General features: G+C 37.6%; 1 protein-coding gene across 5 annotated transcripts in view; it reads left to right on the top strand.

Annotated features, from left to right (window-relative positions):
* Positions 1 to 15,488, top strand: part of LOC144313769 (ankyrin repeat domain-containing protein 26-like) — a 72,446-nt gene that overhangs the window by 33,164 nt on the left and 23,794 nt on the right. For 4 of the 5 annotated variants that reach the window (XM_077897009.1, XM_077897010.1, XM_077897008.1 and 1 more), the window contains exons 9-11: positions 3,059 to 3,188; positions 12,282 to 12,575; positions 13,839 to 14,053. In XM_077897009.1, the coding sequence (XP_077753135.1) occupies positions 3,059 to 3,188; positions 12,282 to 12,575; positions 13,839 to 14,053 (639 nt within the window). The remainder of the gene's footprint in view (positions 1 to 3,058; positions 3,189 to 12,281; positions 12,576 to 13,838; positions 14,054 to 15,488) is intronic. The other variant, XM_077897013.1, reaches the window with a different exon arrangement.

The raw sequence follows: 15,488 nt of genomic DNA, 5'->3' as shown, positions 1-15,488 counted from the left end.
ATTATGGCATAGTGTCTTTCTTCATCTCTTAATGCAGTCTTTGGTTTAAAATACAACTTGTCTAAAAAAAAAAAAAAATAAAATAAAATAAAATACAACTTGTCTGATATCAAGATTGCCACCTCAGTTTTTTTTAATGTCCTTTAATATGATAAAATGGTTTTCCACCCCCTCACCTTCAATCTGGGGTTGTCTTTGTGTCTAAAAATGAGTCTCTTACAGATAGCATATCGATGGGTCTTGCTTTTTTTTTTTTTTAATCCACTGGGATACCCTGTGTGTTTTGGTTGGGGCATTTGGCTTGTTTACATTCAGAGTAATGATTGAAAGATATGGATGTAGTGCCATTGTATTACGTGTCAAGTCCGTGTTTTGGTGTACTGTGTCTGTTCCTTTCTGGTCTGTGTTACTTTTGGGCTCTCTGTTTGCTTAAACGTTCCCCTTTACCACTTCTTGCAGGGCTGTTTTAGGGATCACAAATTCTTTTAGTTTCTGTTTGTGCTGGAAGCTTTCTATCTCCCCTTGTATTTTGAATGAGAGCCTTGCTGGATAAAATTCTTAGCTGTAGATTCTTCTCATTGAGCACCCTGAGTATATCATGCCAGCTCTCTCTGGCCTGCTAGGTCTCTTTGGATAGATCCGCTGCCAGTTGAATATTTCTCTCCTTCTTGGTTCAGGGCCTCATGTTCCAAGCTGCTTTCAGGATTTTCTCTTTGTGTCTGAAATTTGCAAGCTTTGCTATTATATGGAGATATTGACATGTTTTTTATTGATTTTGAGGAAGGTCCTCTGTGCCTCCTGGCACTTGAGTGCCTGTTTCTTTCCCCAGATGAGGGAAGATCTCTGCTATAATTTGCTCAAATATGCCTTCTGCCCCCTCCTTCCCCTCTTTTTCTGGGATCCCCATTATTCTAACATTGTTTTGCTGTGTGGTACGACTCATCTCTCAAATTCTCCTCTCATCGTCCAGTGGTTGTTTCTCTTGCTTTTCCTCAGCTTCTTTATTCTCCATTGTTTTGTCTTCTATATCACTACTTCTCTGTGAAGCCTCATTTATCCTAGCAGTTAGAACCTTCATTTTTTATTGCATCTCACTAAGATTAGCCTTTTTTTATCTCAACTTGATTAGATATCAGTTGTTTTATTTCTCCAGAAAGGCATTCTCTAGTGTCCTCTGTGTGTCTTTTAAGCCCAGCTATTATCTTGATGGTCATTATTCTGAACTCTCGCTCCAGCCTCTTCCTTCTATCCATGCTGATTAGGTTCCGGGCAGTCAGTACTACCTCTTGTTCTCTTTGTGGCGGTGAGTTTTTCCATCTTGTCATTCTGTCCAGAGAAGAAGAGATGAGTGAGAGAACAGAATAGAAAAATATCAAGAATGACCCCAGATAAATACATGCTAAACAAATCAGAAGAGACCCGAAGCCAATTTAAAGGTTAACAAAGGAGATAATAGAATTAGAGAGATCAAGAGAGCAGAGCAGTACACCGATACTATGTGAATTTTGGTCTTTTTGTTAGGAAATTGCATCCCCAAATGGTTAAGAGGAAACCTTGTATATATACAAAAATAAAATTAAATACAAGGAAAGTCTAGGATGTAAGTGTAAAAATGGAAATTAAAAGTCAAAATAAAAAGGATATTATCGGAGATCCCTGGGTGGCACAGTGGTTTAGCGCCTGCCTTTGGCCCAGGGCGTGATCCTGGAGACCTGGGATCGAATCCCACGTCGGACTCCCGGTGCATGGAGCCTGCTTCTCCCTCTGCCTATGTCTCTGCCTCTCTCTCTCTCTCTCTTTTTTCTCTCTCTCTCTGTGACTATCATGAATAAATTGTAAAAAAAGATATTATCACCCAGTTGAACAGAACTGAGCAATATACCATATCCTATGTCTTTTTGTTAGAGAAATATATCCCAAAGGAAAAACAAGCAGGACTTACATGTATATAGAAATAAAATTAAGTACGGTGAAAGAATAGAATGTAACTCTGAAGGTGAAAGTTAACGAAGACTTGCAGAAAGTGGTCACTTTTCTATTTGTAGAAATGCTGCAATTCTTTCCTTAGATCTCTGGTTGATTTCACAGGTGTTCAGAATGATTTGAAAGCTCTCTGGCTGAATTTCTGGGATCAGACAAAACTATGTTCTCCTCTTGCTCTGCCATCTCTGACTCAAGTGGCTTACATTTTCTTCCTGCATTTTCTAGTTATAAAATATATCATTCATACAAAAATATATGTCTGACTTCATGAAGAATAAAATGAGCAATTTCACTACTCAGATTTTTAAAAAAGTCTTTCCGATGTCTCTGAAGCTCCCACCTGGCTTCCTTTCTGCTTATTTGCTGAGTATTTAAGTTTTGCTCTGATCCACCAAAACTTTTCTGTCATTTAACTTTGTTTCTCTGCATTGTTTGGCATCCTTCACTTTCCTAAGAGTGTACTAGCCAAGGTATTCGATTTTTGTTTAAAACAGTCTCATAGGCCATCATCATACATTCTCTCTCTGCTGATTTCCTTTCTTCTAAAGCTCTGCCTCTTCCTTCTTCCTCTGAATTCAAACTTTATAAATATTTTTCTTTCCTGTTTCTCTTTCTGTTTTGAATGATGTCCTTTGATGTTTTTTGTCTGTATTTTCTTTCCTTCTTTTAGACTGTGGTAGGTGGGTACCAAAATGTATTTTTGTGTCTTTATAAAACATTAATAGATGAGGATGCTTTTCTTCCTCACCGTGGATTACTAGCCTCTACTACCTAATAATAGATTAATTTTTATATTCACATACTGAAAATAGATATTAATAATAACTTACAAGAACTCTTAATATAGTTACCCTGTTAACTCTTTAACTGCCATATGTGTCATAAAAATCTTTTCCATATTTTTTTTACTTAGCAATGTAATTTAGTTGGTATTCTCTCAAACAATGAGAGATTGGAACAAATGAGATATCATAAGTATAGATTTGTTTATGTGATAGAACATATTATCTATTTAAATAAGTATTAAATATTTCTTCTTGAAGGACCTGACTTACTCATTCTATACCTTCTGCAGGCTTAAGAACCACTTAAACATGTTAAGAAGGATGTTAAGTAAATATGAAAATGGAGAGCTTCCTTTCTATGGAGATTTAAAAACCAGTCAAACGGAAATGGAAATTCAGATTAATATGCTAAGACAGAAGGTAATTTTTAATTAGTTTTGGGACTCTAAAATCATTGGGAAATAAATCCCTCTGTGCTTTGAGCAGTAAAATACAGATTTTCCTATTAATCTTACATACTTGATATATATTTTTGGTAATAACTTTATTGAGATATAATGAACATAAGATGCATATTCAAAGACTACCACAATCCATTTTAGAACATTTTGTCACCGTAAAAATAAACCCTATGCCCTTTAACTGGCACCTCATGCTAGTTTCCCCCTCCCTATTCTTCTTAGCCATAGGTAGTCACCGTTCTAGTCTCTGTCTCTATCAATTTGCTGCTGATTTTGGACAGGTCATCTCAATGGAATCACCAAATATTTGATCCTTTGTGACTGCCTTCTTTGGTTTAGCATGTTTTTAGATTTATTTTGTGCCATGTGTCAGAACTTTATTATTTTTTTATTTCTGAATACTATCCCACCATATGGACAGCCCGCATTTTATTTATGTATTTATCATTTGGTGGACGTTTGAGCTGTTACACTTTTTGGCTGTTGTTAATAATGCTGTTGTGAATACGCATGTACAAGCTTTTGCGTGAACATTTCACTTCTCTTGGGTATATACTTATAAATGGAATTGTTAGTTCATATGTTAAAGGACCTTTAACATTTTTGGTTTAAACCTTTTGAGGAACTGCCAGACTGTTTTCCAAACTGGCTGCACCATTTTACATTTATGTCACCAGTGTTTGAGGATTCTCATTTTCCCTGATTCTTGTCAATGTTTGTCATTATCTGTTGTTTTTGTTATAGCTATCCTATTGGGTGTAAAATGACACGTTGTAGGGGTATTTTCATTTGTTTCAAATTTTTATTTGAATTCTCGTTAGTTGACATATCATGTAATATTGGTGTCAGGAGTAGAATTTAGTGATTCCTCACTTAAATACCCAGTGCTCATCAGTACAAGTGCCTTCCTTAATACCCATCACTCATCTAGCCCCCCCTGCCCACCTCGACAGCAACACTTAGTTTATTCTCTATGGTTGAGAGTCTCTTATGGTTTGCCTCTCTTTCTCTCCTTTTTTTCCACCTTCCCCTATGTTCATCTGTTGTTGGTTTTTTTTCCTCTTAATTCCACATTTAGTGAAATCATATGGTATTTGTCTTTCTCTGACTTATTTCACTTAGCATAATACACTTGTTGAGTTCCATCTGTCTTGTGGTTTTAATTTGCATATTTCTTAGAACTAGTGATGTTGAGCATCTCACCTTTATATGTGGTCATTATTCATTTCTATATCTTGCTTAAAGAACTAATCATTTATTTTGCCCACTTTTATATTGGACTGTCTTTTCATTATTGTAAGAGTTCTATCTATATCCTAACTACAGACCCCTTATCAGGGATATGATTTTCAAATATTTTATTCATCACCTTGCCTTTTCACTTTTGCTTGATGGTTACATTTGAAGCATAGAAGCTTTTATTCTTTAGATTTTGATGAAATCCTTAGTCTGTTTCTGTCTTTTGATGCCATATTTAAGAAACTGTTGCCAAATGCAATCACGAACATACACACCTGTTTTTTCTATGAGTTTTATAATTTTAGCTCTTAATATTTCATGTTAAGTTTGTACATATGTTGTGAGGTAGAGGTCTAATTTTATTACTTTGTGTGTGGATATCCATTTGTCTCAGTACCATTTGTTAAAAAGACTATTCTTATTCCATTTTAGTGTCTCGACACCCTTGTTGAAAATCAATCCACCATAATTTGAGAGTTTATTTTTAGATTCTCAATTCTAATACATTGACCTATATGTCTATCCTTAGGCCACTACCAAATCAAATTTTATGAGAATTCTTTCCTAGTCCTCTTGCAAATTACCACTCATTTATATTACAATTATGTAATAAGTCAATGTAGTAGAACCTAACTTTACTCCTGTAGAGACTTATACTTTTTGAAGGAGCCTTTTGCCAGCTTATGTCTTGCTGACTACCTGACACAATGAGAAGCCAGGCTCAAAAAGATAGAGTCCCGTTTCTCTTCTCCAGTAATACCTGTAGTTTCTCACTCGGTGCCTCCCGCATCCATTTCCATCGTCTTGGTTGTAGGATCCACTGTCTACTATGTACTTCGTTGTGTTTTATTAACTTGTTATAATGCATAGACTCACCCATAGATTTCACCATCTAGGATATAAAGGATTAACTCTGGGTTATCAGCCTTCCTGTTTGGAAGTCTTGCTAATCCATCATCTTAAAGTTCACAATTAGATACTCTTTTGACCTGGTTCTTGTGCATACAAGACTGGCGCCGATCCCATTCTTGGCACAGATCCTACATTCTTGGAAAACAGAGTTGCCTGTATCCATCTTCTTTTACTGAAATAGAAAGATATGCATAGCTGTACTTTGATAGGTCAATACGTAATTAATAGAATAAACATTTCATTACATTATGTCAAGAATACACCTGTAAAATATCTTGTTGCATTTAATTGAATTATCAGGGAAGCCCGGGTCCTCAGTGGTTTAGCACTGCCTTCAGCCCAGGGCGTGATCCTGGAGACCCAGATTGAGTCCCACGTCAGGCTCCTTTCATGGAGCCTACCTCTCTCGCTGCCTGTGTCTCTGCCTCTGTCTCTCTGTGTGTGTCTCTCATGAATAAATAAATTAAATATTTTTAAAAATAATCAAATTATCAGAGACAAATAGTAGGCGAGCAATTTGAATCACAAAAAAATTTCAAAGTGAACCTATATGATATGGAGAAGCATTCTAGTACGATATAAAGATGAGATAGTCTTACTACCTCCCCTGAAAAATAAGCTTGCAGTAAGATAAAGGAGAAATTATATTTAAGTGTGCCAAAGGACAATACATTTGTTTCGCTAATGAAAAGATTAGAAATTATTCCATAACGTTCTCCTTATTTCATCACTGATGAAGGGAGAATGAAGATTATTGATTTAAAAGCACTCAGTGCTGCCTCTTTCTTTTAGAATTGCAGTTACTTGAATTCAGATAAAAGGTTCCGTTTTGCTTATTAAACTTTTACTAGTTGTTCAGCTGTTATACTTCAAATCACATGTCTCTCTGCTTGCCAGTCGTTTTTCTCCCCTAACATGAGGGGAAATTTAAAAGAGGAGTTCTTGTCTAGTTTTAATAATTTGTAATTGAAGGGATTCTTTAGAAAAAATGTCTTAGAGAAAGGAAGATGGTGGCAGGGTAGGAGGAGCCTAGACTCACCTCATCCCACTAATACAACTAGATACCTATCAACTCATCCTACATACCCCAGAAATCTACCTGAATACTGACAGAACAAAGGTCACAACTAAAGAGAGAGAAGAGGCCACTTTAAAGAAAGTCGGAAGTACAGAGATATAGTTTAGAAGAGAAAGAGATCCTATCTGCAGCAGATGGGAGGGAGTAGTGGTCCCAGCGAAGGGCAGGAGAGAACACCTGGGAATGCACGTAGCCACTGGCTTGGAAAAGGAGAGTGGCTGAATTTCCTGAGTTCTTGCAACTATGGGGGGATTAAAGCCTGGAATTTTAAAGGTTATTGGGCTTGGCTACGGTAGAAGGTGTAGGGCACTATACTTGGAGAGAGGCACACAGAACGGAAGCAGCTGGCTGGTGCCATTTCCCTCCCCTGGCCCTGAGCACAAACACAGAGCCACCTGTGGGAATCAGTACCACTCTGACACCAGCTGCCTAACTTGCTTACACCAGCCACCACCCGTTTGCACTCCAGGGGAACTGCCCTTTTGAATCATGCTTGCCTCAGTTCCAGCACAGCAAGCCCTTCCCCCAGAAGACCAGTACAAACCCCTGCGGACACCATGTGTCCCAACCAGAGTTTTGCAGGGTCTCAGTTCCAGTGGAGTGTGACAGGTCTCATTTCGCAAGCTAGTTCAAACCTGCTAGATTCAGGCCAAGTACCAAACACTGCCCACAGCAGATACTGAGAACCTATCTCTCAGATGACTGGCCTGAGGGATAGAGGAGCCAGAACCCAGTAGCAGAGTGCATGCCACACACCCTGGAGACCCTCCCTCAAGCACCAGGCCCTGGGCACTACGGGACCATTTTCAGTGGTCCATTACTTTCAGGAACAAGTGACATAACTGGCTTTTCTAACCCAGAGAAACTGTCAGAGACCTAGACAAAATGAGAAGACAGAGGAATTTATCTCAAATGAAAGAACAGGATAATGCCACAGGGCCAGAGATCTAAGTGAGAGAGAGAGAAATAACGTGCCTGGTGGAGGATTTAAAGCAGTGACCATAAGGATGTTCAGTGGACTTGAGTAAAGAATGGAAGACATCAGTGAGACCCTTACAACAGAGATAGAAGAGTTTAAAAAGAATCTGAGATGAAGAGTGCAATAAATGAAATTAGAATACAGATCTGGAATATTCTCTAGACTAGATCATACATTAGGCCACAAAACAGGCCTTAGGAAGTACAAAAAGTTTGAAGTCCTACCATGCACCTTTCCTGACCACAATACTATGAAACTAGAAGTGGACTACAAAAAACCGTCTGAAAAGACCACAAATACATGGAGGTGAAATAACATCGTACTATGAATGTGTGGGCCAACCAGGAAATAAATGAAGAAATTTCAAAATACATGGAAACAAATGAAAATGAAAACACAATTGTCCAAAACCTTTGAGATGCAGCCAAAGTGATTCTAAGAGGGAAGTATATATAGCAATACAGGCCTACCTCAAGAAGCGAAAAAAAAAAAAAAATCTCAACACAAACTAACCTTACACCTAAAGAAGCTAGAAAAAGAACAACAAATGAAACCTAAAGCCAGCAGAAGGAAGGAGATAATAAAAATTAGAGGAAAAATGGGGGTCCTGGGTGGCTGAGTTGGTTAACTGACCAACTCTTTGATTTTGGCTAAGGTCACGTTCTCAGGGTCCTGGGATTGAAGCCTGCTTCAGCCTCCAACCTCAGTCTACTGGTGGATTCTCTCTCTCCCTTTTCCTCTGCCCCTCCCCCCCGCCCCAATAAATAAATCTTTAAAAAAACATTAGAGTGGAAATAAATGATATAGAAACTAAACACAAATAAAAATAGAACAGATCAACAGTAGCTGGTTCTTTGAAAAATTTAATAAAATTGATAAGGCTCTAGCCATAGTTCTCAAAAAGAAAAGGGAAAGGACCCAAATAAAATCACACATGACAGAGGAGAATAACCAACACTGCAGAAATCCAAACAATTATAAGAGAATATTATGAAAAATATATGTCAACAAATTGGACAACCTAGAAGAAATGGATAAGTTCCGAGAAACATATAAATTGCCAAAACTGAAGCAGGAAGAAAGTAGAACAGAATGCTAACCAGCCAAGAAATTGAATCACTCATCCAAAAACTTGGAACAAACACAAGTCCAGGACCAGATGGCTTCAGAGTCAAATTCTACCAAGCATTTAAAGAAAGAGTTAGTATGCGTTCTTCTCAAACCGTCCCATAAAACAGAAGAGGAAGGAAAACTTCCAAATTCATTTGATGAGGCCAGCATTACCCTGACACCAAGACCAGATAAAGACACCACAAAGAGAATTACAGGCCAATTTTCTAGTGCAAAAATCCTTAACAAAATAGTAGCAAACTGAATCTAACAATACATTAAGAAAATCACCGCCATGATCAAATGGGATTTATTCCTGGGTTACACGGGTGATTCAGTATCTGCAAATCAATCAGTGTGATGCACCATATTAATAAAAGAAAGAAGAATCATCATCATTTCCATAGATGTAGGAAAAGCGTTTGATGAAGTACAATATCCATGCATGATAAAAACCCTCCACAAAGTAGGTTTAAGAGGGAACATACCTCAACATAATAAAGGGAATATATGAAAAAATGCACAGATAATGTCTTCCTAAATGGGGAAAAACCAAGAGAAAAAGTTCATGTCTGGTGTTGTTGATGCTGGCTGTTGCCTAGATTTATAGTTAGGGCAGGCAGCCAAAATGCTTACACTGGCACACCTGGACTCTCTTTGTGGCCTGAGCCTCCTCACAAGAGGAGGGGCTAAATTCCGAGTAAGCAGGCTGAGATACAGAACAGGGCAGAAGCTGTGTTGCCTTTTGTAGCCTAGCCTTGGAATACACACAACATCACATTGACCATATTCTGTTCGTTAGTAGCAAGTCACTAAGGTTAGCCCACAGTCTTTTTGTTTTGTTTAGTTTTAATGGAATACTGGAACACCTATGAACACATGAAGAACGCAATTTTTAGTGTAATTTACCCACTGGCCACAGTGTTCGATATTCCTTTCACATGAAAAATGCACTCACCTCCTCCCAGTACCTCCGACAAATCTCAGTTATCATGGCATCGGGTTCAGGATGGAGTCCAAGATCTTGCCATCTTAATCAGATGCAGCTGGGATAAGGTGCCAGGGTTTTGTTGTCTAAATTTTAGTCCCTGGAGTGCAGGTTCTCTCAATAGGAATGAAGACTTGAGAATTAAAGAGAACAATTCTCTACTATTGAAAATACAACATTCTGGTTACTTGCTAAAGACTCTTCCATTCAGAAAGAAGATGGAAGTCACACTAGACCATACCAGGTTTGAAATGCAGCCTGATGCATGCTGTCCATTTTTCAGTCAGACTTAGTCTGAAACCATGGAAATTTTTCTCCATGGCTCTTTGCTGTCTATCCTCTCTGAGCTCTTGGTTCTGTCCAATGACCTGTGTTTGCAGTTGTGTTTTCAGCCTGCTGCCTCCCTGTGGGGACTTCTAAGACCCAAAGGCCTATTTTCAGTCCGTGCTATCTAGGTCTCTTTTAGTCCAAGCTCGCAAACAGTGGTTTTGATGCTATAATTTTCTTAACTTCTTGAGTTTTTCTGTGAGAATCAATGGATTGATTTTGTGTCAGTAGAAAAGCCAGTCTCCCGGATCTTTTTGAGATAAACTTTTCAACTGGGCTCTCCTGTGAAGCTCATACTCCTTAAGATCCTTAAAGAAATTTGAGGCATACCTGAAATCCTTCTGAGGTCTTAACAAAAGGTTTTATAATCTTGGCTTCATCCATAGGCCATGTTTTCCTGGATTTGCTCTTGACCCAGGATGCATTTCTTTATTTTAGCATTATTTGACATTTCAGCATATGGAAAGGCTATAAATGTGGAGAAAAGATTTGCACCCAGTTTGTCCGGGTCTTTCATACTGCATAGACCTTGTTTAGTTTATCTTTTGTGTCCCGTTTTACTTTCAAGTTGTTTGTGGCACGAGTTCCTTTTCCTCTAGTGTCATTTTCTTCACTTGCCTGGAACCTTTACTGTCAGCCTCTTCAAGGGCCATCAGGTTTCCATTAACAGTCTGTTGGAAGCCCTTTTGGTTTTCATTCTTACTCTTCCCTACATCCTTTCAGTTTCTACCTACCTCTCGGTTCAAAGGAGGTTCAGGTTTAAATATTTTAATGTCAGCACCCCATGTTTAATATCAGTTTCTGTGCCAGTTATTTATTGCGGCATCATAAACCACCTGAAAACCTAGTTGCTCAAAACAGCATTTATTTGGTTCACAAGTATTTAGTTTAGGCAAAGCCGAGTAAGGCCAACTCATTTCTTCTTCATTTGGTGTCAGCTGAGATGACTGGAAGCTGGGGACTAGAATCATCTAAAATCATGTTCATGCAAATGTTTAGCTGTTGAGGCTGGCTTTTGGCAAGGACGTTAGCTGGGTCAGTCTCAGCTGAAATGTCTACATGAAGACACACCAGGTGGTCTGGGCTTCCCACAGCAGCTAGATTCTAAGGGTTAGTTTCCCTAGAAGAAGAATGTCAATGGAAGCTATATCACATTTTTTAACCTAGCCTTAAAAAAATCACACAGCAGTTCTGCCGAATTCTATTCACTGGAAACCAATTACTAAGGTCAGCACATTTTAAGGGGTGGGATTATCATGGGAGAAGTGTCAAAAAATTTATAAAACCACCACATCCACTTACCCTGTCTTATCAATCATATCCAGAAGAAAGAAGTTCTTCCCAACTCAGAATCACTGAAACCCTGTCAGGTTTTTCAGTGGTGGTTTTTGGTGCTTAGTATGTTCCCTTGTTTTGTGGGAGTAACAGAGGATTATAAGATAATACTATTCAATTAGGTGGTTTTTTTTTTGTCCGAAAGTATATGTTTCATCTCACTAAATTTTTATACTGAGAGGTGTGGTTTCTTAATCCTGAGAATCATTTCTCCTGGGAATGCAATTCAAATTAATGTAAGTCATTTGTAATTCAGAAAAAGGCTTGTGGCTTAGAATCAGTATTTATAGATTCAATAATTAGAGTCTTATTTTCAAAGTCTTCTCTTAGGAAGCATTTATTGGTTCAGACCTACATAAGTCAATATGATATTACTAAAACTTTTTAAAAATTAATGGGAGTATTCATTGGGACACTCGAGTGGCTCAGTGGTTTGTGTATCTGTCTTTGGTTCAGGGCATGATCCTAGGGCCTTGGGATCGAGTCCTTCATCGGGCTCCCTGTGGAGCTTGTCCCTCTGCCTATATCTCTGCCTCTCTCTATGTGTCTCATGAATAAATAATTTTTAAAAATTATGGTGTGTTAGGATGGGGGAAGGGGCCAGAGACTTTCTTTTCTTTTTTAAAATTTTATTTGAATTCAATTTGCCTATATAAGAGACTTTATACTAAGAGGTGACTTACAGTTATTTTATGGAGGAAAGATCTGAAGCAGTCATAGAAAAATAAAAGCATAAAATGAAGTACAAATGTTGTGTGGCAAAGACAATGATAGCAGAGATCTTTTTTAGTAACTCCTAGTGGTTTTAACTTTGTTCTTAATTTTCTAAATGCTTCAGGGTTCCACATTCTAAGACTCTACTACAATATAGATTATATTTTATTGCAAATGAATTTATTTTAAAATGGGAGCACCTGGCTGACTCAGTCAGTAGAGCATATGACTCTTGATCTTCACGTTATGAATTCGAGCCTACGGTTCAGTACAGAGACTTAAACATAAAATGTTTTTTAAAATGTTGGTTATAGTTTTGAGTTAAACTAATTTCATTCCATTTCCAAACTGTATTGTTCTATTCATGCAGATTGGTGATCTTAGAGCAAGATTGGAAACTGAATCTTCAAGATGTATAGACCTGGATGCAAAAAATCAAGTTCTTCAACAGGAGTTATTATCTATGAAAGCAACAGAGAGGGAATGTGAAAAACTAAAACAGATTAAAAAGAACTTGGAAGAAAAAGTAGTAAACCTCAGAAGTCATGCAGAAGTCAATGTGGTACAAGGCATTCAAGTAGAAAAGTATTATAAATGGGAGATTGACCAGAGAGTAAGATTGATTGTAGAAGAAAGATTAAAAGAAGTCAATCTATTTTTACAGGTTAGTTTATTGATCTGTGATACGCTTTCATTTATTTCATTACAAATTACACTTTGGTTATATGCATTGTGTAGGTTTCCTCTGCTTCCTTTACAGCAATCTGGTATATTTCTGGAGGCATTTGTTCCTCCCTGTAAAGATTTCAGTTTTCATCATTATTCTCACTAAATTGATCTTTCAGAATGATTTATGACCAGTATGTGTGAAACAAGACTATTTTTTTGAGAAATTATTTATGTGTTCAGGAGATACACAGAGAGAGGAAGAGAGAAGCAGAGACACAGGCAGAGGGAGAAGCAGGCTCCATGCCAGGATCACACCCTGGGCCGCAGGCAGGTGGTAAACCGCTGAGCCACCCAGGGATCCCCTGAAACAAGACTATTAAGAGGAAAAGAAAAAATTGTGATTTAAAACTTTTACCATGGGGAAAAAAGTAAAATAAAATAAAACTTTTACCATGGAGATTCCTGGGTGGCCCAGTGGTTTTATCACCTGCATTTGATCCAGTGCGTGATCCTAGAGTCCCAGGATCGAGTCCCACATCGGGCTCCCAGGGTGGAGCCTCCTTCTCAGCCCGTGTCTCTGCCCCTCTCTCTCTCTCTGGCTTTCATGAATAAATAAAATAAAATCTTTAAAAATAAATAAATTTAAAAAACTAAAACTTTTACCATGGAGTATCTGGGTGGCTCAGTTGGTTAAGCAGCAGACTCTTGATCTCAGCTCAGGTCTTGGTCTCAGGTTTGTGAAATCAAGCCCTGCATTGGGCTCCATGTTCCGTTCCTAGGTTATTCTTCCTTTTTGAAGATTTCATTTATTTATTTATTTCCTTATTTATTTATTGAACATGAGCAGGGGGATTGGCAGAGGGGGAGAGACAGAGAGACAGAATGAATCCTGGGTAGACTCCATACTGGGTGCGACACAGGGCTTGGCCTCAGGACCTCTGACTGAGAACATGCTCTGAGCAGAAATCAAGAAACAGGTTATTCTCAAGTTGTATTATGCACTTTTTAAAATTTTTAATTGATTCTCTTGTTCTTTGAAGTATCAGATTGCATGAGTACTAATATAAGAATGATTAAACTTTATTTTTATCATTCAGATTCAATTCAGGTGACATTGGTGATAAATATTTTACACTTCAGCTTTTTTTACACATTTAAAATTGCTCTCTGAATCATTGAGTCCCAACTGAAGGAAAGAAATATACTATAATTACTCAAGTTTTAGCTGTTTTAAAACTGTGCTTTTAATTTGCTTTAGAGACAAGCAGCATCTCAAGAAAACTTAGAGCAGTTAAGAGCAAGTCATGATGCTTCAATAAGAAGTCAAGTGGTACTCAGAATTAAAGAGCTGGAATCTGAACTTCAATCCCAAATAAGAAATTCTCAGGAACTTAAAATAGAATTGGAAAAGTACAGGCAACTCTACCTAGAAGAATCAGAAATGCGAATGTCATTGACAAAAAAACTGAGCAAGTAAGTTAAAACAGAATCAATGAAAATAGATTTAGCTTATTGATTTGCCTCTAAAGCATAATTTTTATGGAGATGGGTTCATGAGATTAGTAGGAAGTGAAAGCCAACTGGATAGTATAATTTTGGAAAATAACGTTTGTAAATAAACTTACCATTTTATGTTCATCCAGGATAGTTTGCCTCTCTCCTCTTTCTGTGTGTGTGTGTGGGGGGGGGGGTATATGATTTTACTTTTTCCCGTTAATATTTTCAGTTACTCTATCTTGTTGTCTTTACAAACTAATTGTTTAAAACTTTATAATTTAGACAGCATATTATTTTTTTAAAGTTGATATATTTTATTTAACACAATACGTCAAAAAATATCCTTTCAACTTGTGATCAATATAAAATTATTACTGAGATATTTCATATTTTTTTCATTCGAAGTCTTAAAAATCCAGCATGTATTTTACAATTATGGTATATTTCAATTAGAACACTAAATTTTCATTGGGAATACGTGTCTATATTTAAACTTCATAAAATTTATAGTGGAAAGAGCAGATTCACATACCTGCATCTTTACAACCCTACTTAAAAGGTGTTTTGTTTTTTGTTTTGTTTTGTTTTGTTTTGTTTTTTTTGGAGTTCAATTTGCCACCATGTTGCATAACAATTTGCCAACATATGACATAACAACCAGTGCTCATCCCGTCCAAGTGTCCCCCTCAGTACCCATCACCCAGTCACCCCAACCCCCTGCTCACCTCCCTTTCCACCATCCCTTGTTTGTTTCCCAGAGTTAGGTGTGTCTCGTGTTTTGTCACCGTCACTGATATTTTCACTCATTTTCTCTCCTTTCCCTTTATTCCCTTTCACTAATTTTTATATTCCCTAAATGAATGAGACCATATAATATTTGTCCTTTTCCGATTGATTTATTTCACTCAGCATAATACCCTCCCCTCCAGTTCCATCCACGTCGAAGCAAATAGTGGGTATTTAGACAGCATATTACTATAAAATTTTTTGTCAGAATTACCCTAAATAGAAATATTAATGAGTTCATTTTTGGAAGATTACACCTTTAACCCAAAAGATCAGGTGCCAATACTATACATCCTGGCAGGTTGGTAAATTAACTTTCTTGATTGTGTCTTTGGTATTATACTAGAGAGCCTGAGGGTGGGGGAAACCTTTGTAGGTTTTCTACTTTATATAAAAGTATACATGTGAAACAGAGAAAGATTCACACTGGGGTGAAAGGCAGTATAAATCCCAACGTGGTTAAAAATAGCATCATGGTGGGCATGAGGGGGTGTGTGGAAGACAAAAAGGGCAGATTCTACTTCCAGGGCCTTGGTAAGTGTGTTATCAGCTAATTGCCTCTGGAGCTGTTTCGGTCCTTCTGATCACTGCTCTGCCATCTACCTGGCCCCTAGACGTTGTTGGT

This window comes from Canis aureus, chromosome 5 (assembly GCF_053574225.1).
Source record: "Canis aureus isolate CA01 chromosome 5, VMU_Caureus_v.1.0, whole genome shotgun sequence".
NCBI lineage: Eukaryota > Metazoa > Chordata > Mammalia > Carnivora > Canidae > Canis > Canis aureus.
This window is presented reverse-complemented; position numbering and strand designations above follow the sequence as displayed.